Source organism: Rana temporaria, chromosome 7 (genome assembly GCF_905171775.1).
Source record: "Rana temporaria chromosome 7, aRanTem1.1, whole genome shotgun sequence".
NCBI lineage: Eukaryota > Metazoa > Chordata > Amphibia > Anura > Ranidae > Rana > Rana temporaria.
In genome coordinates, this window is record NC_053495.1 from 113,685,990 (window position 1) to 113,712,990 (window position 27,001).

Sequence of the window (27,001 nt, forward strand, 5' to 3'; positions counted from 1 at the left end):
TAATTCAAATGTGGATGATGTGGGCGTGTTTTATTCAAATTTAGTGTGACCCCACGTATTTGACGTTTTTTACGAACGGCGCATGCGTGAAAGAATCCCAGTGCGCATGCGTCGGATAGAATGCCTAAGATACGTCAAACACTGCCTACTACGTGAACGTAACTTACGCACAGCCCTATTCGCGTACGACTTACGCAAACGACATAAAAAGATATGTTCGTTCCGACGTCCATACTTTGCATGGGCTGCGCCACCTAGAGACCAGCTTTATCTTTACGCATTTTTTTTTTTTTTTTTTTTTTTATTTGTAAAACAGGGATAAGGCCGCGCGGGCCGACAAGCAAAAAATACAGTAGTACACACAGTGCACGCATTGCATCGAATCACACCTCAACAGAACACATTGCATTAGAAACATTGCTACCTTCCCCCTCGGAAGCCCCCCCGCGGGCCGCCAGCGCCGATAAGGGCCCGCGCCCCCGGGGGAAGGCCCGAAGGCCGCCCCGCGCCAACAGCCCGCGGTGGCCCCCAGGGAAGGGGAGGAGGAGCTCCCCAGCCTGTGGCAAAACATCATAGCAACATGCTCGGACCGCGCAACCGGCCCCAACTTTTTCTTTTTATACAGGAGGGCCCCCAGGTGGGGGTCGTGAAAAAAAAAAAAGGCCAAGAGTGCAGTCCCGTATGCCATTTGTTTAGGAGCGCTCGAATTGACTTCAGCAGGGGCGGGAAGTTAAGATCATACACCTGGGAGATCGTCTGGGGTATGTGTGTGCCCAGGTACTTTAGGGCGGTCGCCGTCCATTTCAGCCTGAACTTCTCCTGTAGATGCATTAGTTGTGTTCGTGATAGCCCCACCCCCATGGCTTCTGATTTGGTGAGATTGATTTTTAAATTCGAGAGTACCCCGTACCGCTCAAATTCCCCCATGAGGGCGGGGAGGGAGACAGTAGGATTGGTGAGGGTAAACATGAGGTCATCGGCATAGGCCGACACCTTGTGTTGGGTGCGATTCCCCGCGACCCCCGATATACCTGGGTGCAGCCGCACCTGGCATAGAAATGGTTCGAGTGAGAGAGCAAAGAGGGGGGGGGACAGCGGGCATCCCTGTCGCGTCCCGTTAGTGATCGGGAAGGGGTCAGAAGACACCCCATTAGCCCGTACCCTGGCTGTGGGGGACGCATAAGTCGCTGCGATCCACGACATCATGTTACGGCCTAGTCCTACGTGTCTTAGCGTCGCGAGCATGAAGGCCCAACCTACTCGGTCAAAGGCCTTCTCCGCGTCGGTGCTCAGAAAAATACTAGGTGTCTTGGTACGGGTGGTGGTGTATAGCAAGTCTAGGACTTTGGTGGTATTGTGCCTCGCTTCTCTCGTTGGGACGAAGCCCACTTGGTCAAGGTGAATGAGACGGGGCAGGTGGGGTTGTAGTCTGGTGGCGATAATTTTGGTAAACAATTTAAGGTCCGTATTAAGAAGGGAAATGGGTCGATAGCTTCCGCAACACGTCGGGTCCCTGCCTTCTTTAGGGATAACTGCAATCTGTGCTTGGAGTGTGGAGGGGTGTAGGGCACCGCCCTCGGTAAGGCTATTAAGCATCTTTACCAGGTGGTTCCCCAGGGATGGCAGTAGTGTCTTATAATATTGGAGCGTGAGGCCGTCCGGCCCGGGGGTTTTCCCTGATTTGGTGTTGCTCACCGCGAGCTGAAGCTCGGCTAACGTAATTGGGGCCTCTAATAAAGCGCGCGTCTCGGCGGGTAGGGTAGGCATACGGGAGGAGGAAATGTAATCCTCCATTCGGTCCGGGGGCGTCGCGGATATATTATAGAGTGATTCGTAGAAGGACTTAAACTCCTTCGAAATCTGTTGTGGCATGGTCACCTTCAGGCCCGTCGGGGAGCGTATATGCGGGATGTAGGACTCGAGTTTTTGGTCGCGGAGGGATTGGGCTAGGAGTCTGCCGCATTTATTGCCTGACTCGTAGATCTTTTTGCGAGTTATCTGTAGAGCCAACTTAGCCTTAAAAGTAAGCAGATCGGTGACCTGTGTACGTATCACGTCGAGGTCTGCCTTTAGCGGACCCGTCGGGGTTTGCTTGTGTCTAATCTCCAGGTCCCTGAGTTTGTCAAGTAGGGAGTTCAGCTGGGTCGTCCTCAGTCGCTTAAGTCTCGCCCCGTGTTTAATAAGGGTACCACGAATCACAGCCTTATGGGCTTCCCAGACCAGGCCGTCCCGCTCTCCGCTGTGTCGTTAGTCTGAAAATAGTCGGTTATGTCTCTAGTTATGTCAGCCAATACTTCAGGATCCTGCAGTAGGCTCTCATTAAGTCTCCACGGTTTCCTTTGTCCTCTGTAGAAGTCTGTTAAGGCGTATCGCAGAGAGACCGGAGCATGGTCCGACCACGTGATGGAGCCCAGCGAGGTCCCCCTGACCGCCTGCAATTGGCCATGCGGGACAAAAATGTAGTCGATCCGCGAGTACGCATTATGGGGGCGGGAGAAGAACGTATAGTCTCGTTCACGTGGATGAAACATACGCCATGTATCAATAAGCTGTGAAGCATTTAGCGCTAAATGGATGGTCCTACGTGCACCCCGGGTACTCGAGGAGCGTCCCGTTGAAGTATCCTCCTCAGGGATCAGGGGGATATTGAAATCTCCCCCTACAATAAGCTGGCCCTCAGAGAAATTCCGGAGTGCGGTCAGGTGGTTTTTAATGAAGGTGTCTTGTTGGCTATTAGGGGCGTAGAGGGTGGCAAAAGTGACCTTCGCGTCGCCGATCTGGCCTTTAAGGAAAATAAATCTGCCCTTCGGATCCGTCCGGATCCCGGACAAAGTCCATGGAATCTTTGCTGAGCTCAAGATCGAGACACCCCTAGATTTGGCTTCCGAGTATGCGGAGTGGTACACCGTCGGGTAAAACCTATTCTTCAGGATTGGGAAGGCATTCTCTCTGAAGTGCGTCTCCTGTAGGAGAACAACATCCGCGTTCAGGCGCCTCATATCGTGAAGCAGCAGCCGCCGCTTCTCGGGGACATTAAGTCCTTTCGCGTTTAGAGTGACAATAGTTATCTCATCCATATTTCTTGAGTGGTGGGGGGGGGGGGAAGGGCGAGCGATCAGAAGGAGGAGGGGGGGGTGTAGGGGGCAGGAGGTAAGGGGGAGCAGAAAGGGTAGGAGATAGGGGATTGGATGAAGGAGAGAAGAGAGGGAAGAAGTCCCCTGCGGGTGACCAGTTCCGCAGGGGGTGTAAGACGTGCCCGCTGGAGGGGTAAGTCTGCAGCGGGCACTAACCAGCGTAGCTGGGTAACTAAGGTTGCAAAATATTGCAAGAACGCTCCCCAATGTTACCTGGGTAATGAGCGTCGTCCTAGGTGGGTGTGTGATCAGCAAGGGCGAACGAGATGCTCCCGCGCCTTTCCCGACTCCACCGGCCACCGCATGGGTGGCGGGCGCGGACCTCAATAAGAGGGCCATAGCCCGCATGTAATGTGGACAATAAGCAAACAATTATAGGTGCATACAGGACAGAAAGAGCACCAAAAATTCCGACAGAATATAACGTTACAAACAGATGAACAAGTAAACACACTGACCAGGCTGACTATTAACCAAAATAACATCCCCGCCGCACAGCACCGCACACTACAGTACGGTAGCCTCCCCGTCAAACAGAAAGCCCACAGATGCTGAAGTGAAATCCTCCCACCCCCTCCCCAGCCTCAAGACCCCGGGGGCGGGGGGGGGGGAAGCGACCCCCCCCATCCGGTAACCCCCGGAAAAAAACCCCCACCACCACCCAACCTCCAAAAAACATCATCACCCCCCCCCTATCGCCTGCAGGAAGAGCACAACCTCCATCATGGGGCACCCATCAATATCCCCCCTCCCCCCAGGCAGCAGCTTCACCAGCCCTCCACAGTACTCACGCCACTCAGGCAAAGTCTCCCTGGTTGTCGATGTTCCAGTCCAGGCCGAGCGGTGGGGTAGAGGCAGCCTCATCTAGGGAATTTACCCTGCAGCGTCCGTAGAACATCCGGGGGGGGGCCCCACCACCGACGGCGCCCAGCCCCGCAGATGCGCGGGGGGGTGACCACCCCCTCGGGAACACGGCCTCAAACGGGCGTGGGGGAGAGGGGGAAGAGAACAAAGAAGAGGGGGGGCCATATCAACCTCGCCAGTCTCAGGGTTAGCCTCGCGTTAAAACCTCCAGGCCGGCAGCTGAAGGCAGGGCGGGCGGCACGTCATTCAGATTCCCCCCAGGCAGCGGGGGGTAGGAAGGGCACACCAAACACAAGCATACATGGGGGGGGGGCGGCACAAGGCCGCGGACACAGCGGTCAGTGGTCCAGGGTGTAGAAAGTGCGGACAGTCAGCCTGATTCAAACAGTAGGGTAGGAGTGTTGAGTGACATTCACGACTCACGTGCATCCGCGGTGGGTTGGGCTCTCATGCGGCCTCGAGATCTCTGGGGTCGGGCAGGTTGACTGTGACGGCTGGCAGCAGGGTCCGGACGGCCCGTTGGTTTGGGAAGTCGTCGCAGCCAGTTCGGCACCGGGATGGGCTCCACGTCCAGTATTGCGAACAGCTCGGGTAGGTCTTCCGGGGTTCTCAGGGTGAAGGCGGCTCGGTCCTTACGGAAGGTGACCGCCAACGGGTACCCCCACCGATATGTGCAGCCGCGTCTCCTCGCCGGCTCCAGCACCGGCTTAAGCATTGCCCGTCGCTGGAGCGTGGCCCGGGACAGGTCAGGAAGCACCTGAATTCTCGCCCCGTCAAAGTCCAGGTCGCCCAGGTCCCACGCCTTTCTCAGGATCGCCTCCTTCTGCGCGTAGCGGTGCAGGCGGCATAGGACATCACGTGGCCTGGCGGGGTCCGCGGGCCTGGGGCCCAGCGTACGGTGGACCCGATCAATCTCCAGCGAGGGCGGGGGGGTCTCCAGGATCTTGTGGAAGATCGCTACCACCGTCGCCGCTAGGTCCTCCTGACCCGTGGCTTCGGGGATGCCTCGCAGCCGCAGGTTCTATCTTTACGCATTTATCTTCCGTAAACGGCGTAACTAATTGCGACGGGTGTATGTACGTTCGAGAATCGGCGTATATGGCTCATTTGCATATTCAAGGCAGAAAACAACGGAAGCGCCACCTAGCGGCCAGCCTAAATTTGCACCCTAATATACGACGGCGTAGGAGACTTACGCCGCTCGTATCTTAGCCTAATTTAAGCGTATCTGGTTTCCAGAATACGCTTAAATTTACGACGGCGTAGATTCAGAGTTACGACGGCATATCTACTGATACGTCGGCGTAAACGTCTCTGAATCTAGCCCTATGTGTTTTCATTTGGTACAACCTGGTGAAAAGTATCATCACTCACATCCAACAAAGGCATGGACAAATTTTAGCTCTTCATTTTTTGTGTGCGCAATTCAGAGATCATTCATATTTTTTCTGTGGGTTTTACAAATGTATTTCTAACAAAGCAATCATGTTTGTGTGTTGTGGAGGTCAGTAATACTACTCACATATTTTCCAGATATATGATTTACCATTAGATGCGAATGATCAGTTCCATTGTTTTCCAGCGGAAGCTCCTGCTGAGGTATTTGTGGGTTTGGTGCTGTAATGTTCAATGACCTGGGTATATGTACATTTGTTATAAAAAGGAATTGATAGATACCTCAGAGGTGAAGTACTTAGATTTATACATAGGAAAAGATTTAGCATGATTTGACTGCATTTTAATGTGTGCACACAATCAATATAAGGTACCAAAATAACTGATATCAACCAACTGAAAAAGGAAATGTCAATAAAATGATTTCCCATTATGGCAAAATATATGTGTTATACCGTATATTATTTTTTCTAGTGAGACATCCATAAGGTGTGCAAAGGTATTGCAATAAACCCAGTTACACACAGACAAGCAATTGTTCAGTCAAAAATAAATAGCATCTTGGCATCTTGTGTACTGTCATTCTAAAGCCTCATACACACAATACAATTGTTGGCAGGGGATTGTCTGTTGACAGACTGTTGTCCTAAAATCTTACCGTTAGTATGCTCCTTTTGACAATTGTTGTCCAACTTTTGGCCAACAAATGTTGGATGACATGCTAGTAAATTTTCGGTGGACACCGGTTTGACGTCAAATTTTCTGATGTTCAGTACACAAATCCATCACACATAAGTCGAATGTACAAACACGCATGCTTGGAATCAATGCTCACCAAACACGAAATTAGCAAAAGGGGCCCAAAAGGGTAGTGCTCAAGAGCTGAAATTCCTCGTAGTACGTCACTACATTCGTGTTTGTGGCACAAAAATTGTGTAACGTTGGTATGCAAGACAAGATCCTGGCACACGCCCTTTTGACAAAAATCAGACGCTTGGTTGGCCAACAATCGTACTGTGTTCACGAGGCTTAAGATCCCATACACATTATTAGATTTTCTGCAGATTTGTGTCTTCAGATTTACCAAAACCATATAATATGAGGTCAAACCTTAAGATTTCCAATTTGTATGCAATCAGGCAGGCCCTTGCACTATATAGTTTTGGTAAATCTGAAGACAAAAATCTGCAAAAAATCTAATAGTGTGTATGGGGCCTAGATCTCTGTCTGAATGTAAAGGTTTAGCTGACACCTTCCTTTCTCAATGGTGTCAATGGAAGGAATTGTGACCCATCATTTATGTCAGTGGGAGGAATTGGCCCTTTTGATGGTGTCAGTTGGAGGAACAGTGCCCCATTGTTGATGTTAGTGACAGGAATTATGCCCCATTGTTCGTGTCTTTGGATGAAATAGTGCCCCAAGGGCTGGATAAAGGCAAGCAAAAGAGCCGCATCCAGCAACCAGGGCACAGTTTGGAGACCGCTCAAACAAACTGTTCACTCTGCAAGGGAAGTTTCAGCAGAATTTAGTTAATGCTGTGAAGCTCTGCTGACTTTTATCATCCAATCAACTGCAAGCAAAAGTACTGCTTCTTTATTTTCCTTCTACATGAATTACTAAGTTGGGACAAATTCACTTGCACACTGCAACTTCCCTTGTAAAGTGAACAGCCTATTTGCCTTTAGTAAAACAAACCCCAAAGTAACCTATCTGACTAAACATTTTTTATATACCGAATTTTATATTGTATGGTTTGTGATAGATTTGCTTTAGATACAATTCTTTGAATTATTTGTTAGTAAAAATACACAGTATATCAAAATAAACCAATTTACATTGCCAAATACATGTTAGTAATTACCTTGGGCATTGTAACAAGCTTGCTGGCTCCTCTTCTTGGGTAGAGAGTAAATGTCTTTCATTGAAGCTGGTTTTCATGTTTGTAGCATCTTCAGGTCCCTGAACAGAAATGAAAAAGTAAGCATTTGGCTCAATGCACAGTGGGCTTTAAAAACAAAAACTGTTCCCTAGGTAGAAAAAAAACTCATATAGAGCATTTTTTTTGTACATAGTTTAGGTGAGTTTAGAAGCGTTTTTACGTTTTTTCTGCCAGAAAGCTCCAATCAGAAACGCAAACCAGAAGGTCTTTTTCTCTGTCTGTAAGGGCTCTTTCACACGGGTGGCCCGTTCAGGTCCGCCTGCCAGTTTTTTAGGCAGACCTGAACGGGCGCTCCGTTCTCCTCTATGGAGCCACGGATGTCAGCGGTGACATGCCCGCTGACATCTGACCCGCTCCGATCCGCCAAAGTGTGACGGAGGAAAAACCTACTTTTCCATCCGTCTGGCGGATCGGATCGGGTGATCATCCGATCCCCCCATAGGGGAGAGCGGAGAAAAGACAGGGCGGTCCCTGCACAGTGTGCGGGGACCGCCCTGTTATCCGCCGACTCAGCGGAGATCGCTCCGTTGCAAGCGGCTGATCCGCCCCGTGTGAAAGGGGCCTAAATGTTAAGCTTAAAATATGCCTGTAATCACCCTAACGCTCATGGACACATAGGATAACATTGAGCTGCTTCTACAGACATAACACCAAAAACTCCTGTAGAAGTAGCGATTTTTAAGCCAGTGTGCATGGACCATTTGAAGGTTCTTTTTCTGCTTAGGAAATTTTGGGCACTGTGTAGTAATACTCCATAAACTTGGTGTCATTTTAAGCTAGGCAGAATGTAATACAATTAATAACATAATTTTTTTGTCTCTACATTATTAGAATGTATAATATTTCTCTAAAAATTGTAACACCTAATTTACAACACTTTTCACTCAGTGGGCCTTGTGAAAACCTAGTATTGCTCAGATACAGGCTTGCATCTTCATTCCAAATGGACTACCAGAATGTTGGCTATTTGCGATGTAATTACAAACACATAAACACCCTGCATCAGGATTGGTGCTTCAAGAATGGCTCATCTAAAAAAGGTAGGCAATTAGTAACCGCCAGCTTTTATAATTTACCATTTATATATTATTTTTAATTTATATAAATATTATTTATATACATTAGTAATGGCCTTTCCAATGCTTTTCTTACCTCTGCATTTGGTGACACAGATGCTTGATCTGGCTTGATTGAAGGTAGAGATTCAGTAAGGCTCCTATCGTTTTTATTTATTTGTTCTTGGATATCTTCTAACAGCATGCCCAGTCTATAAATCTGTCCCTCCACTTCTCTGAAATAAATTGTTTATGTACAGTATATCCGCTTCAGCTACAGGCCTTTTCTGGCACTTTTTGTTTACAAGTAAAAAATCTGTATTTTTTTGCTAGAAAATTACTTGGAACCCCCAAACAGTATATATACAGTTGTGCTCATAAGTTTACTGGGAATATGAATGATAACACAAAAACTTTCACTCATGGTTAGTGTTTGGCTGAAGCCATTTATTATCAATCAACTGTGTTTACTCTTTTTAAATAATCACAACAGAAACTACCCAAATGACCCTGATCAAAAGTTTACATACCCCAGTTCTTATTACCGTGTATTGTCCCCTTTAACATCAATGACAGCTTGAATCTTTTGTGGTATTTGTGGATGAGGCTCTTTATCTTCTCAGATGGTAAAGCTGCCCATTCCTCTTGGCAAAAAGCCTCCAGTTCCTTTGGCTGTCTTGCATGAACTGCACGTTTGAAATGTCCCGAGAGTGGCTCAATGATTTTGGGGTCAGGAGACTGAGATGGCCACGACAGAACCTTCACTTTATTCTGCTGTAGCTAATGACAGGTCGACTTGGCCTTGTGTTTTGGATCATTGTCATGTTGGAATGCTTCCTGGCTGATGAATACAAATGTTCCTCCAGTATTTTTTGATAACATACTGCATTCATCTTGCCATCAGTTTTGACCAAATTTCCTATGCCTTTGTAGCTCACACATCCCCAAAACATGAGATCCACCTCCGTGTTTCACAGTAGGAATAGTGTACCTTTTATCACAGGCCTTGTTGACTCCTCTCCAAATGTGGCGTTTATGGTTGTGGCCAAAAAGCTATATTTTGGTCTCATCACTCCATATGACTTTAAGCCAGAAGTTTGAGGCTTGTCTCTGTGCTGTTTGGCATATTGTAAATGGGATACTTTGTGGCATTTGCATAGTAATGGCTTTCTTCTGGTGACTCAACCATGCAGCCCATCTTTCTTCAAGTGCCTTCTTATTGTGCATCTTGAAACTGCCACACTACATGTTTTCAGAGAGTCCTGTATTTCACCTGAAGTTATTTGTGGATTTTTCTTTACATCCCAAACAATTTTCCTGGTAGTTGTGAAATTTTAGTTGGTCTACCTGACCGTGGTTTGGTTTCAACAGATCCCCTAATTTTACACTTCTTGATTAGAGTTTGAACACTGCTGATTGGCATTATCAATTCCTTGGATATCTTTTATATCCCTTTCCTGTTTTATACAGTTCAACTACATTTTCCCGCAGATCCTTTGACATTTCTTTTGCTTTCCCCATGACTCAGAATCCAGAAACGTCAGTGCAGCACTGGATGAAAGATGCAAGGACTGTCAGGAGTCCAGAAACTCATTGACCTTTTATACACACACACTAATTACAAGCAAACAGATCACAGGTGAGGTTGGTTACCTTTAATAGCCATTCAAACCCCTTTGTGTCAACAGGGCATGTAAACTTTTGACCACGGTCATTTGGGTAGTTTCTGTTGTCATTATGATTTAAAAAGAGTAAACACAGTTGATTGATAATAAATGGTTTTAGCCAAACACTACATGGCTAAAACCATTTATTATCAATCAACTGTGTTTACTCTTTTTAAATCATAATGACAACAGAAACTACCCAAATGACCGTGGTCAAAAGTTTTTTGTTATCATCCATATTCTCTGAAAAATGGAGAAAGAAAGAAATCATAAATTCTGCCATGTAAACTTATGAGCACAACTGTGTGTGTGTATATGTGTATATATATATATATATATATATATATATATATATATATATATATATATATATATATATATATATTTAGCATAGACCCTAGAGAATAAAATGGTATTTGCGCAGCGGTTTTTCAAATGCAATGTTTTTGGGTAAAAAACACTTTAATGAATTGAAATGCAAAAAAACATAATAAATAACCAAATTCTTGGTAAAATATAAACGATGATGTTACGCTGGGTAAATAGATAACTAACATGTCATGATTACAAATTATGCACGCTCATGGAATGGTGACAAACTGCGATACTTCATAATCTCCATAGGCGATGCTTTAAAAAATCTTACAGCTTACCTGGCAGAGTTAGAGGAGGTCTAGCGCTAGAATTATTGCTCTCGCTCTAACGTTTTTGGTGATACCTCATGTGTGGTGCGAACACCATTTACATATGTGTGTGCGACTTACGTATGCATTTGCTACTGCACACACTTTAAACATTTCTTTCTTATTTATTTTATTTTTACACTGCCCCCTAATTTTTTTTTAATCACTTTTATTCCTATTACAAGGGATGTAAACATCCCTTGTAATAGAAAAAAGGGATGACAGGTCCACTTTTCTTTTTTTCTCTGTAAGAACTGCAAATCTTTCCTCTACCTTTGAAAGCAAGGGATACAAAAAAAGGTCTTCTGCTTTAAACACAAAAAATAATTGTTTACTTCCCCCCTAGACTGAAAGTGACCTCACGACTCTGGTCCTCTTAGAATTGTACATAAAATAACCAAATCACAGTGGCTTTATAATAGGCACAATATAACGCTGTTGCCTGCTGCCCTAATCTACAATTGCTGTACCCCAAGTTCCAATACAAATACTGATTTTCTGAACGTCAGTGTCTGACAAGGGCCCCTCTTCATGTGATAGTGTTTGGGCATTGCAGTTGGCTACTTTGACATGGTGCACTGTTTTTAAAAGGCTTATGGGAATATGTCTGGACGTATTGGGGTTTTGATAGGGCTCTGGTAGAAAAGTAGGGCAAAAGGGAACATGGTAAAGGTCAAAGCAGGTGCCTGCTATACAGCATGTGTATGTTTTGCCTAATTTTATATCAATGCAAAGTAGCCTTAATGATGGCTAACAATACACTGTCAAGAAAACGTTATATAAAAATTAAGTGTTGCACGTACCTTTCGAAATCAAACTCGCCCACTGTTTGGCATCCCGTCCTGTATGTTTGTAGCTGCAAGTTGCGATGCTTATCCTTTGATGACAAGTAATTAAATTCCAAACTCTCCAAGCAGGATCTCAAATTCTGGAAAACCTACAGATGAAATGAACTATACATGACATTGGTAGCAAACAAACAAGAACCACTTTAATATTGCGGAGTCCCAGAAATCAAGTGAGCTTAGAACTTCCAGTAATGTGCTGACAAGACAGTGCCTCTGCTGTACTGAAATCCTAAAGCGTTTTATCAGCCCTTCCTAGGTTACCTCTGGAACCTACAGAACACCTCCTAATTTGTTACAAACATGAGGAAAGGGTGGTTTCAATAGTCCTAACACATTTCCTGCCTTAGGCCCCTTTCACACGATCGGTACGATTGGATCCACCTGTCCGTTTTTCAGGCGGATCCAAGCAGGCCACCCATTGGGCAGGCAGATATCAGTGGAGATGTGTCTACTCACACCCGCCTGCCATCCGATACGACAAGATCCACTCAAAACAGACAGCTGGCGATACGTTCGCCATCCATCCAGCGGATCGTATCAGATGAAAACAGACAGGCTATCCGTTTTCTTCCGATTTCCCCATAGAGGAGAGCGGGGCTCTGACAGGTCCACCCCTGCACAGTGAGCTGATACGGACCTGTCATCCACCTGCTTTAACGGGGATCAACAGAGTGATCCTACACTGAGCTAGCGGAGTCTGTCCAACAGATCTACCCCGTGTGAAAGGGACCTTAGGCTGTCAACATTGCCCCTCCATAGATATAGTACAGTGAGTAAGCATGTTAATTGCAGGATCATCAGGTGAAAATAAAGTACAAAACAGTGAAAAAAGGAAATGAATGTAGCCACCACATCAAAGGATTGGTAAACTGCAACATATACAATTTTTGCTCTTTGATTTAGATACACTTTAAACATGCCAAAAGCATCTTAAACTAGGGTTTCTCAACCGAGTCCTCAAGGGTTCCATCCCAATTCATAGTATTAGTTAACTGTAGTATTAACTAATACTACATATCCATTTGTATTTACAGTGTATTTCTGTACCCAACTCCTGTTGAATGTCATATAGCCATGAAACGCGTTGATTTTCCATGGGGTGCTCAGTCAAGTCTGGCTCATTACCTATTCACTGGCCCATGTATATATTTTTTTACATTTAAAATGTATTTAGTATTATGTAACTATTAATGTGTATGTGTATATATTCTTTTTTTTTTTTTTTTGTCTTTACAGCAGCTCTGTTGCATATGGTGTACCAATGCCTGCTAATAGGAAATACTTTGTATTACATTTTATCAATATTCATTATCTCTCATGTGCTACCAAGCTGACATATATGTATCCATTATGTTCATGCCATGTGCATGTATATACAGTGAGGAAAATAAGTATTTGAAAACCCTGCTATTTTGCAAGTTCTCCCACTTGGAAATCATGGAGGGGTCTGAAATTGTTATCGTAGGTGCATGTCCACTGTGAGAGACATAATCAAAAAAAAAAATCCAGAAATCACAATGTATGATTTTTTTAACTATTTATTTGTATGATACAGCTGCAAATAAGTATTTGAACACCTGAGAAAATCAATGTTAATATTTGGTACAGTAGCCTTTGTTTGCAATTACAGAGGTCAAACGTTTCTTGTAGTTTTTCACCAGGTTTGCACACACTGGAGGAGGGATTTTGGCCCACTCCTCCACACAGATCTTCTCTAGATCAGTCAGGTTTCTGGGCTGTCTCTGAGAAACACGGAGTTTGAGCTCCCTCCAAAGATTCTCTATTGGGTTTAGGTCTGGAGACTGGCTAGACCACGCCAGAACCTTGATATGCTTCTTACAGAGCCACTCCTTGGTTATCCTGGCTGTGTGCTTCGGGTCATTGTCATGTTGGAAGACCCAGCCTCGACCCATCTTCAAAGCTCTAACTGAGGGAAGGAGGTTGTTGCCCAAAATCTTGCAATACATGGCCCCGGTCATCCTCTCCTTAATACAGTGCAGTCGCCCTGTCCCATGTGCAGAAAAACACCCCCAAAGCATGATGCTACCACCCCCATGCTTCACAGTAGGGATGGTGTTCTTGAGATGGTACTCATCATTCTTCTTCCTCCAAACACGGTTAGTGGAATTATGACCAAAAAAGTTCTATTTTGGTCATCTGACCACATGACTTTCTCCCATGACTCCTCTGGATCATCCAAATGGTCATTGGCAAACTTAAGACGGGCCTTGACATGTGCTGGTTTAAGCAGGGGAACCTTCCGTGCCATGCATGATTTCAAACCATGACGTCTTAGTGTATTACCAACAGTAACCTTGGAAACGGTGGTCCCAGCTCTTTTCAGGTCATTGACCAGCTCCTCCCGTGTAGTCCTGGGCTGATTTATCACCTTTCTTAGGATCATTGAGACCCCACGAGGTGAGATTTTGCATGGAGCCCCAGTCCGAGGGAGATTGACAGTCATGTTTAGCTTCTTCCATTTTCTAATGATTGCTCCAACAGTGGACCTTTTTTCACCAAGCTGCTTGGCAATTTCCCCGTAGCCCTTTCCAGCCTTGTGGAGGTGTACAATTTTGTCTCTAGTGTCTTTGGACAGCTCTTTGGTCTTGGCCATGTTAGTAGTTGGATTCTTACTGATTGTATGGGGTGGACAGGTGTCTTTATGCAGCTAATGACCTCAAACAGGTGCATCTAATTTAGGATAATAAATGGAGTGGAGGTGGACATTTTAAAGGCAGACTAACAGGTCTTTGAGGGTCAGAATTCTAGCTGATAGACAGGTGTTCAAATACTTATTTGCAGCTGTATCATACAAATAAATAGTTAAAAAACCATAAATTGTGATTTCTGGAATTTTTTTTTTTGATTATGTCTCTCACAGTGGACATGCACCTACGATGAAAATTTCAGACCCCTCCATGATTTCCAAGTGGGAGAACTTGCAAAATAGCAGGGTGTTCAAATACTTATTTTCCTCACTGTATATGAAAATACTTGTTTACTTGTTTCATACCATTGTTACAAATAAATAATATTTACTAACCACTCTACCTCCACAAGTCAAATTCATAATTTAAAGTCCCACATCCCTTTCTTATGTACTTGAACCAGGGATGAAGGTACATTATTGTGCCTCATTTAAAGTTCCAAACTCCCCCCTCTCGACAATATTTACATTAGGAGGGAGTTAGGTACTTACAATCACTGTATTAAAAAAATCTAATGATTTATTGCTAAACATACAAGGGTGGTGTTTTTATATTTTATAGTTTTACATTTGGTTACAATGTGTCCTGAATACCTAAGGCCCCGTACACACGAGAGGATCCATCCGCTGGAATTGATCCGCGGACCGGCTCCAGCGGATAGATCCCCTGGTGTGTACAATCCAGCGGATCTGTTTCCGCGGATTTTTATCCCCTGGGATGGATTTCCAGCGGATAAAAATTTGAAGACATGCTTTCAAATCTATCCGCTTGAATCCATCCCAACGGATTGATCCGCTGGTCTGTACAGACTCACCGGATCAATCCGTCCGAATCAATCCCCCGCATGCGTCGTAATGATTCGACGCATGCGTGGAATTCCTTATATGACAGCGTCGCGCACGTCGCCACGTCATCATCGCGGCGACGGCGCGACACGTCATCGCGATGGGATTTTGGCGCGGATTTCGATCCGATGGTGAGAACACTCCATCGGATCAAAATCCTCGAAAATCCTCGAGAGGATTTATCCGCGGAAACGGTCCGGTGGACCGTATCCGCGGATAAATCCTCTCGTGTGTATGGGGCCTTAGGCAGTTCAAACACTTGGTAGCTAACTGGTCATTTTGAAAGGCTTCCTTCATCCTTTAGAAAACTAGGACAAAATGTCAGCAAGTATAAGTTAACATGAGTATTTGATCTTTTTAAACACTTTATAAATACATCTATATTTTACTGTATAAATGGAAACATTTGAACACACATAACTGCCAACTGGAAAATAGGTTTACATTTTTCCACAGAGGAAAAACTTGGAAACATGCAAGAACACACTGTAGCATTTTCTGGCCACAAATAACAGCATAAACACAACTCAGTGGTCAAAAACAGTATATAATAGTATGGTGTTCTGGGAAAAGAAATTCCACGGATCACTGAAGAATTAGAGAATGAAACAAATTACAAAGGAGAGCAAAAAGACAAACATAAACGGTAAGCATCATCACATTTTTAAAACAGTATTAAACTTCAAAACAAAAAAAAAACTATTATATTGCAGCTTACCAATTCTTATATGTTTTTAGACCAAGCTGTTTATCAAAATTTGCAGTTACATGGTTGAGACAAACCATTTAAAAATGAAAGGGGTATGGTTAGATTCTATTCAATTATATAAACCCTTTATGCCAAACTAAAAAAAAAATGTTGCTTTACCAGCTTAAAAAAAGTGTTGGAAGAAGTTTGGAGCAAGCGCACACCAGGATGAAAAAGAAGCATGAGTAGTCATGTGATCCATTTTTGTTCTTCAGTTTTATGGTAGAAAACCTCAGACTCTCTCCATCTGGTCTGAAGACCCCATTAACTATACAAAAGTTGTTTGACCCACCATTGGACTCATGGCGACTCCAACAACTGACTTAATTTTTTGTGGATTATTGTGGGAACGGGGTGTCATGCAGTTCTGGCACCCCCGCTTGAGAATGTCTGGGGCCCTCTTCTCATGGGGTTTTGGTGGCATTTAGGCTGCTTCTCCAGCTACCCGAAGGACTTGTGCCCTGTTCCTGCTGAAGTGGAAATGGGATCTGGGCCCAACAGTCTCTTCTGAACAAAGAGTACATTTTCTATTTTTCCCATCATTCCCCTATTGTAAACAAAAACCAGGGGTTGGGATAGTGGATTCTTAGTCGTTGGTATAAGGTCCCTGCGCTTCTATGGATATTCTACCCTTAGGCAGTGAGCACTTGCTGCCGCTGTGGAGAGGAAGAGGGCACTATGTTACATATTTTCTGGACTTGTAAGAAGCTGGATGGGTTTTGGTCTCAGGTTGGGAAGACTATTAGGCTGCTTACTGACTTTCCTCTGGGCTCGGACCCTACTGGGTTTTTTCTGCACCACTCTGATCTCCCAAAACTAACATACAAAAAATCTATGTAGTAGGAGACACCCCTACTCATTCATTGTGGCTATCTAAAGTAGCTTACATTCAGTCTATGGAGCTTATCACTGCTGCCCTGAGGGGCAAGGAGCAAAAGTTCAGAAGGAAGCAATTCCTCTGCAAGGCGGTCTTTAAGGCAGGGCAAAAGGGGCAGCTGACCTGGGCCCTGTCATTGTTGTGGGGCCCAAAGCAGCTGCCTCATACTTGCCAACTATCCCAGTCTAAATTCCCTTGTCCCTTGAGGTTTTAGTCATGTGCTGTGTCCTGATATCTCAGTGTGAAGTTCAGTTACTAATGCTGCCCAGCTCTGTCCTATTGTTATGTATAGATGACTCACTTGCAGACCCTGTGTACATGTAAATACTGGCATTGATATGTAAATAGTGGTGTCATTCATATGTAAATAGCCGTGGACCGGCAGCATTCGTATGTAAATAGAGGCAGTATTCATATGTATATCATGCCCCCTTGAGGTCATATCCACCATCACCTATACTAAATGCTGCCCAGGGGAGGTAAAGGGGCATGCTTGAAAGCCCTGCCTACAACTGTGGTCAATAAGCCCAACATCAGCCTGTTCTGAAAGGTAAGCAAATTAGTGGGGGAGGGTAGTGTGGGGTGTGCAGAGGTAGGCAGAGAAGGAATTACAGTTTGGGGTGCACAGGTGAGCAAGGAGGGGATGCATGGAGGTAAGGAAGGTGGGTGCAAAGATGAGCAGAGGAGGCAGGTAGAGTTAAAGGGGAGGGGGGATTGGAGTGGAGAGGATGGGGGAGGTGTGGGGTTCAGAGGTTAGCATGAGTTGTAGGATGCAAAGGTGTACTGACATGGTGGATAAAGTTATAGATCACTTGTAGGGCAGCCTATTAATTTCAATGGGCTGCTCTATGCACTACAAATGCAGAAGAAAGTCCCAAATCACATGGTGCCAAGGCACATGTCAGCAGATGCCTGAGGGTGTCATTAACAATTAATGGCACTGCTGTGTATCTGCTAAAGGACAGCATGTTTCTGCAGTGTCAGGAAAGCAATTTTTTATGCGTTCCCAACACACAAATGTGAACGCAGTCTAAGGGCCAGATCCACAGCCAGCCGCCGTAACTTAAAAATTCCCATTTAAGTTACACTGGCTGAAAATTTCTACCTAAGTGCCCGATCCACAAAGCACTTACCTAGAAATTTTCGGCTGTGTAACTTAAATCCGGCCGGCGTAAGGCGTTCCCAATTCAAATGGGGCGAGTCCCATTTAAATTAGGCGCGCTCCCGCGCCGGACGTACTGCGCATGCTCGTGACATCATTTTCCCGACGTGCATAGCGACGTGCATAGCGCAAAATTACGTTACGCCGAGCTTCGTGAATCGCGCCGGGTCAAAAAAATTGCGTCGGGAAAAAAAAAGATACAGTGGGAATTTAAAAAAAAAAAAAAAAAAAAAAAAAAACAGCGTCGCGGGTAAGAAGGGTCTGCTTTTACAAGGTGTAAACAGTTTACACTTTGTAAAAGCAGCCCTAATTTTACACATGCAACTTAATACTTACGGAGAAAAAACGAAGCTGAAAAGCTTTGTGGATCTCCGTAAGTGCTAATTTGCATACCCGAAGCGGCATTTCGATGCGAAATGCCCCCAGCGGCGGATGCGGTACTGCATCCTAAGATCCGGCAGTGTAAGTCCCTTACACATGTCGGATCTTCTGTCTATCTCTTGGAAACTGATTCTGTGGATCAGTTCCAAAGATAGAAACAGGGATACGCAGGCGGAACAGCAGATCCGCCTGCGTATCTCTTTTGAGGATCTGGCCCTAAATGTCTTAGTTACATTGGTAGTCAGTGTAACTCTTCTCATTACATTGGTGTTTGTTGTAGAATCCTTTCATTCACACTAATGGACAGTGTTAATGTCCCCTTACATTGGTGGTCAGTGTAAATCCCTCCTTACATTGGTGGTTACTGTGAATGCTTCTATTGCATTAGTGGTCAGTGTAATCCCTCTTTATATGGTAGCCGGTAAAAAAAATCAGCATTGCCATAGATCAAATGTGTATTTCTGCATACTGGAGTTCTACTTTAATAAGGAAGAAAATTAACAGGTAACCATCCCATCTATCTTTCTTCTGGGTTATAATGACTTTCTGACTTCAAGCCCAATAAAATGACATATAATTATGAATTATAACAGATAGATCAGTAGAAGAAAAATCGGAATACCCCACATTCAAAGGTTTAGAATCTATGGTCAAACTGTAAAATCCTATATTATTATTATTATTATACTTAGTCCTAATAATATGAACATCTTGAAATGTGTAAACTTTATCTGTGAAGAATCTCACATTTGCTTGCTAGAATTCTATAACATGTATTCATTATGTCATGTGCCACAGAATTCACAGAGCCTGTCTTTTGAACTACAGAGCTGCTGGGAGGAGGAGGTTTATGAGGCAGAGTCAGTACAGGAATCACTGCTTGCAGGCAGCAAGGTACCATGGAATATGAAGTGTTTAGAAATTAAATATAAAAAACAGAGAAGGTGCAAAACATTCAGGGAATCCAGGAAGTTGTTTTGAGAGATGGTCAGCAGAGAGCCAGAACTTTTGTAATTATTTAAAAAGGGTGATGTGTGTTTGCCACCTGAGACATTACGGTTTACAAGGAAGTTGTGATGCTGCAGTTTGTGAGTATATTTTCTGGACTAGAACAGAAGTTTCACAATTCTTTTTTAAGGAACTGTCAGGATAGGAAATGCTGTCATAGGAGTGCTGTCATGTCTGACTTTTTAAAGGTGCTTGTGTTGCAGCTCTCAACCTAAAGGTGCCCACAGACAGATAAGATGATGGGAGCTGGCAAGGATATACTTTCTATGGCACATGTGTCAAACATAAGACTGGTGAGCAAAACCAGCCCACCAGGCCATTTCATATTTAATATTTGATTTGATTTTAAAATAAACAAATGACAGCAGAGGAAAACCAACATTTCATTACAGGTATATACCAATACTCACTTTATACAATTCCTACATCATATAACCTCCTCTACTTTTGTATATAATATACCTTCTCCTGACAGCAAAATCTACCTATTATTGATTATCATTAGCCCTACTCATACTATTGTGATCCATAGTCCTTCAACTATACAGGTTGGGGCGTCTAATCCCCCCCCCCCCCCCCGTCAGGGCATCCTCTTGTCCCCTGCACGGCGGGGGAGATTTCTCTCCATCTCTTCTTATAATTTATTTTACCTCTGCTTATCCTATTCCCCCCCCTGGACAACCGCTCTCTCCCCGGTCCCCCCTAGCTCCAAGTCTCATTCGTTTATAAATTTACATCTATTGAGGTTTTCCCTTCCTCTGAGTATTTAAATTGATTACATTCTGCCCACGTCTCCAAATAGACCCCCCGTTTCTGTTGGGATGTCCAGACCAAGTCCTCCATCTTATTCAGGTCTTCTACTCTTTTAACCACATCCCTACTGTCGGCGGCTGAGTCTGCTTCCACATTACTGGAATACAAGCTCTTGCTGCATTTAAAAGATGACAGATTACCAACCTCCTATACCGTCTAACTGTAATATATGATTCCTGTAGCAAATAAAAGGTCCATTCCCCGGGTAACTCCCCTTCACTAAACCTTTGCATTATTTCCCGCACCTCCTTCCAGAAATTCTGTATTCTGGGACATTTCCAGAAAATGTGTATTAACGTCCCACCTTGTCTCCCACACCGCCAACATTTATCTGACAACTCTGGGTAACATTTACTTAGAGCCGCGGGGGTGCGATACCACTGTGATAAGATCTTAAAATTCATCTCCTGCACCCTTACACTGACTGAAGATTCAAATATATTACGTAATGTTTTATTATTTTGCTCTTCTGTAAAAGACCTACCTAACTCCACCTCCCATCTACTAAAGAAGGGTAGTCTGAAGTCCTCTGCCGGTGTATTAAGTAATTCCATCATTTATGAAAGGGTATGTTGGAGCGTTCCCCTCCCATTACAATACCCCTCAAATTGTGTTAGCTTTCGCTCATATCTACTTGGTAAGTCCAAAGTATCCAGAAAGTGTCTCAGTTGCATTGCCCTCCAAAAATCCAACTGACAGGTCCCTGTTATCATCTCCTGAATCATAGGCCATACTCCCTCCTTCACAAAATGGAAGGCTTGAAACCACCCCTGCTCTATCAGTTTACCAAACGACCCCTTCGTCACTCCAGGACCAAACTGTGGGTTCCCCAAAATAGGGAAGAGGGGTGAGTCTAATGTTGACATTTTCCCTTTCACCCATATCCTATCCGAAGTGTGGGACCTACCAAGGGATGTCTCTTCACATCCTTCGGAAGCTCCAGGCCATTTCATGTGACCCTCGCACCCAGGGCATTTTTCAGCCGGAATAAGAGCTATGATTAAGCACTAGACCTCTGTGCGAAACGCGTCAGCTATTTATATCCCACTGAAAAAAAGGGGATATAGTACTGCGCTGCTGAAAATAGTGAAATTAACAAAAAAGCTGCCGGCACCAACAAACTGAAAATTTGTGATAAGGTATGGGAAAAGGAACAAGTGCAGCGCTAATATTAAACCAAAGTGATGTAAAACAAGCTGGATGCAATAAGAGTATATAAAAAAAATAGTGAATGTGCATGAAAATATCACCAATACATGTGGGTAAGTGCTGATAGCAAATATGACATTAAAAAAAATGTCTTTGCAACAAACAATTCCAAAACATGGGAACTCTGTCTCAACATAGATCACACAAACGTGCAGGGATATGAATGATCATGAAATCAGTGTCATGTGCATAATATGATGGACAATCAATGTTAAAGTCCACTCGGCCAAAAAGCTAGTATAAATCCTGGTGTTATGCAGATAATATCACATATAATATGCAGATTATATGCAGGGCAGGATAGGGCATCACTTAAAAGTGCCTTGAAAAATTATTCGTACCCCTTAAAATTTTATTTGAATTTTATGTGATTGACCAACACAAAGTGGCACATAATTGTGAAGTGGAAGGAAAATTATAAATGATTTTCAAAAAATTTCACAAATAAATATATTTAAAGTGTGGCATGCATTTGTATCCATCCCCCTTTACTCTGATACCCCTAACTAAAATCTAGTGGAACCAATTGCCTTCAGAAGTCATTAGTAAACAGAGTCCACCTGTGTGTAATTTAATCTCAGTATAAATACAGCTGTTCTTTGAAGCCCTCAGAGGTTTGTTAGAGATCCTTAGTAAGCAAAAAGCATTGTGTAGGCCAAGGAACACACCAGACAGATCAGGGACAAAGTTGTGTAGAAGTTTAAAGCAGTGTTAGGTTCTAAAAAAAATATTACAAGCTTTGAACATCTCATGGAGCACTGTTCAATCCATCATCCGAAAATGGAAAGAGTATGGCACAACTGCAAACCTACAACGACATAGCCGTCCACTTAAACTGACAGGCCAGGCAAGGAGAGGATTAATCAGAGAAGCAGCCCATGGCAACACTGGAGGAGCTGCAGAGATCCACAGCTCAGGTGAGAGAATCTGTCCATAGGAGAATTATTAGTTGTGCACTCCACAAATCTGGCCTTTGTGGAAGAGTAGCATGAAGAAACCCATTGGCAGTCCTGTTTGCGAGAAGCCATGTGGGGGACACAGCAAACATGTGGGAGAAGGGACTCTGCTCAGACGAGACCAAAATTTAACTTTTTGGCCTAAAAGCAAACTGCTATGTGTGGCAGAGAACTAACATTGCACATCACCCTGAACACACCATCCCCACCGTGAAACATGGTGGTGTCAGCATCATGTTGTGGGAATGCTTTTCTACAGTAGGGACAGGTAAGCTGGTCAGAGTTGATGGCAAGATAGATGGAGACAAATACAAGGCAATCTTAGAAGAAACCCTGTAATGCCGCGTACATACGATCGGAAATTTCGACAAGAAGACCGTGGATTTTTTTCCGACTGAATTTTGGCTCAAACTTGTGTTGCACATGTTCACACAAATGTTGTCTAAAATTCGACCGTCAAGAACGCGGTGACGTACAACACCAATGAGCCGAGAAAAAATAAGTTTAATGATTCCGAGCATGTGTTTTTTTTGTGCGTCGGAATTGCATACAGACAATCAGAATTTCCGACAAGAACTTTTCCCATCTGAAAAATTGAGAACCAGCTCTCAATTTTTTGCTGTCGGAAATTCCGACAGAAAAAGTCAGATGGAGCCTACACACAGTCAGAATTTCTGACCAAAAGCTCACATCGAACTTTTCTTGTCGGAATTTCAGATCGTGTGTACGCGGCATTAGGGTCTGCAAAAGACTAGAGACTGGAGCAGAGGTTCGCCTTCCAGCAGCACAATAACCCTAAAAATACAGAGCTACAATAGAATGGTTTAGATCAGGGGTCTCAAACTCAAATTACCTGAGGGCCACAAGACAAGTTTCCATATCCCATGGGGTGCCGCATTCAAACTTTCAAACTTCAAAAATAGTACTGGTGTCAGCGAACACATTATTAACCCTGACCACTACACCGCACACTGACCACTACACTACACACTGACCACTCACCATCAGGGTACAGCACATCAGGGCACAGCACACATGAGTGCACAGCGCACATCAGGGTACAAAGCCCAGCACATCAGGGTACAAAGCCCAGCACATCAGGGTACAAAGCCCAGCACATCAGGGTACAGGGCACATCAGAGTATAGCACATAGGGGTACAGCACAACAGGCCACATCAGGGTGCACGGCACATCAGGGCAGGGCATATCAGGACAGGGCACATGGCACAGTGCAGGACATGGCACATCAGGGCACAGCACATCAGGGCAGGGCACATGGCACATGGCACATGAAACAGCACATCAGGGTACAAAACCCAGCACATCAGGGTACATGGGGCACATGGCACATCAGGGTACATGGGCCACATTAGGGTACATGTGGCACAATCAGAGCACATCAGGGCACATGGGGCATATCAGGGCACATGGGGCACATACGAGCACACCAGGGCACATGAGAGCATATCAGGGCACAATCAGGGAACATGGGGCACACCAGGGAACATGGGGCACATGAGAGCACATCAGGGCACAGCACATCAGGACAGGGCACATGGCACATCAGGGTACAGGACATGGCACATCAGGGCACAGCACATCAGGACAGGGCACATGGCACATCAGGGTACAGGGCACATGAAACAGCACATCAGGGTACAAAGCCCAGCACATGTACCCTGATGTGCTGGGCTTTGTACCCTGATGTGCTGTTTTATGTGCCTTGACCCTGATGTGCCATGTTTTGTACCCTGGTGTGCTGTTTCATGTGCCCTGTACCCTGATGTGCCATGTGCCCTGATGTGCTGGGCTTTGTACCCTGATGTGCTGTTTCATGTGCCCTGTACCCTTATGTGCCATGTGCCCTGTCCTGATGTGCTCTGCCCTGATGTGCCATGTCCTGTACCCTGATGTGCCATGTGCCCTGTCCTGATGTGCTGTGCCCCATTTGCCCTGATGTGCTCTCATGTGCCCCATGTTCCCTGGTGTACCCCATGTTCCCTGATTGTGCCCTGATGTGCTCTCATGTGCCCCATGGCACATCAGGGTACATGGGCCACATCAGGGCACAATCAGAGAACATGGGGCATATCAGGGCACATGGGGCACATACGAGCACACCAGGGCACAATCAGGGCACATGGGGCACGTCAGGGCACATGGAACACATCAGGGCACAATCAGGGAACATGGGGCACATCAGGGCACAGCACATCAGGACAGGGCACATGGCACATCAGGGCACAGGATACCCTGATGTACAGAGCCCAGCACATCAGGGTACATGAGGCACATGAGGGTACATGGGGCACATGGCACATTGGGGCACATGAAGGTACATGGGGCACATCAGGGCACATGAGAGCACATCAGGGCACACCAGGGCACATGAGAGCACATGAGGGCACAATCAGGGCACATCAGGGCACATGGGAGCACATCAGGGCACATAAGGGCACATGAGAGCACATCAGGGCACATGAGAGCACATCAGGGCACATGAGAGCACATCAGAGCACAATCAGGGCACATGAAAGCACATCAGGGCACATGAGAGCACATTAGGGCACAATCAGGGCACATGAGAGCACATCAGGGCACATGAGAGCACATCAGGGCACACCAGGGCACATGAGAGCACATGAGGGCACAATCAGGGCACATGAGGGCACATGGGAGCACATCAGGGCACATGGGAGCACATAAGGGCACATGGGAGCACATCGGAGCACATCAGGGCAATGAGAGCACATCAGGGCACATGAGAGCACATCAGGGCACAATCAGGGCACATGAAAGCACATCAGGGCACATGAGAGCACATCAGAGCACAATCAGGGTACATGAAAGCACACCAGGGCACATGAGAGCACATTAGGGCACAATCAGGGCACATGAGAGCACATCAGTGCACATGAGAGCACACCAGGGCACAGGTCAGCATTTACTTGTTGTTTTCTTCAAAGGCAGAGTAGCGCAGGAAGCGTCTGTCATAAGTTCACTTGTCTTTCATGTCACGCTGCTACTCCCCGGCAGCCCCCCCTCTCTTCTCGTCCATCTCAGATGATGTCACAAGCAAATGGGGATGGACGAGAAGAGAGGAGGGGCCGCCGGGGAGTAGCAGTGTGACATGAGAGATGAGTAAACTTATGACAGACGCTTCCTGCGCTACTCTTCATGCACCTCGATCTACACTTCCGCGGCATCCGCCCTGCCTGCGGGCCATTTAAAACCGGTCCAGCCCGCGGGCCGGTACTTTGAGACTCCTGGTTTAGATCAAAGCATATTCATGTGTTAGAATGGCCCAGTCAAAGTTCATACCTAAATCCAATTGAGAATCTGTGGCAAGACTTGAAAATTGCTGTTCACAGAAGCTCTCCATCCAATCTGACAGAGCTTAAGCTATTTTGCAAAGATGTACAAAGCTGTTGGAGACATACCCCAAAAGACTTGCAGCTGTAAATGGCAGCGAAAGGTGGTTCTACAAAGTATTGAATACAAATGCACACCACATTTTTTCACATATTTATTTGTAAAAAAAATTGAAAACCATTTATTATTTTCCTTCCACTTCACAATTATGTGCCACTTTGTGTTGGTCTATCACATAAAATACATTTAAGTTTTTGGTTGTAACATGAAAAAAATGTGGAAAATTTCAAGGGGGATGAATACTTTTTCAAGACACTGTAGTAAGCTGTACTGTGGTCATCATCTGTGCCCAGATGGACATATGCTGACCAATGATCTCCCTGCAAGTGAGAGAAAGAGACAAAGATACCTACACTGTAGGCGAGATGCAAGGAAGCTTTTGCAGAGGGGGATGTGTGCAGAGGTGGGAGATGGGGGAGAGTGGTGCAGAGGTGAGAGTCAAACCCTGCACTCAGCACACAGCGCACTCCTGAACTATGCACATAACGCACTCCTGGTATTTATTGCCCCTTTAAGATTCTCCCGTTGTTAGTGCCATTTGGCCACACCCACTGTTCAATGTGGTTCGACAGGGGAGCATGGTTACGTTCCTGTACCTACTCCCTGGATACATTTATAAAGTCTTAGGCCGGGTTCACACCTATACGAATTGAATGCGCATTTCTCCGCATTCAATTCGCATAGCAGGAGAATGTGACTGTCTCTCTATGGAGGCGGTTTACATATCTCCGCAGCGTGTCCAGTGCAGTGTGCTGGAAAAACGCCTGCTTTTTTGGTTAGATTTCAACCCAAAATTCGGGCTGAAATCGGACCTGAACCGGTGAACCAGCACACACCAGACCCCTGCTGTGAGCCGAGTGCGACGGCGGTGTGAACCCCGGCCTTACAGATACAAACAGTCCTTTGAGGGCAACCATAATGCTGATGCAGCCTTCAATGAAATTCATTTTTACGCCCCTGTTCTATGGAGATAAACGCACAATTAAACCAACGGTACAGTGATTACCTGTATAGCAATGTTACATTAGCAGGAGGATGTGACAGTATAAAACCTAGTGGTAAAGCTAATTTTAATGTGTGTGTATATATAAGTGTAATGTATATTTATTTATATAAAAGCTCATTTTATTTATTTTATTGATTGGTTTATCATTTAAATTAAAAACATTTTTTTGACATGTTTAATAACTTTTTTTTTCTCATGGGGGGAAACAGATAAGGTAAGGGGAGAATTGGTCCATCCTGCCTATCATTCACCTCTGCAGCAACAGATCAA

General features: G+C 45.0%; 1 protein-coding gene across 2 annotated transcripts in view; it reads right to left on the bottom strand.

Annotated features, from left to right (window-relative positions):
- Positions 1-27,001, bottom strand: part of AKNAD1 (AKNA domain containing 1) — a 90,412-nt gene that overhangs the window by 38,604 nt on the left and 24,807 nt on the right. For both annotated transcript variants that reach the window (XM_040359847.1, XM_040359848.1), the window contains 4 exons: positions 11,541-11,674; positions 8,485-8,623; positions 7,255-7,352; positions 5,521-5,632 (listed from right to left, as the gene is read on the bottom strand). In XM_040359847.1, coding sequence (XP_040215781.1) covers positions 5,521-5,632; positions 7,255-7,352; positions 8,485-8,623; positions 11,541-11,674 — 483 coding nt within the window. The remainder of the gene's footprint in view (positions 1-5,520; positions 5,633-7,254; positions 7,353-8,484; positions 8,624-11,540; positions 11,675-27,001) is intronic.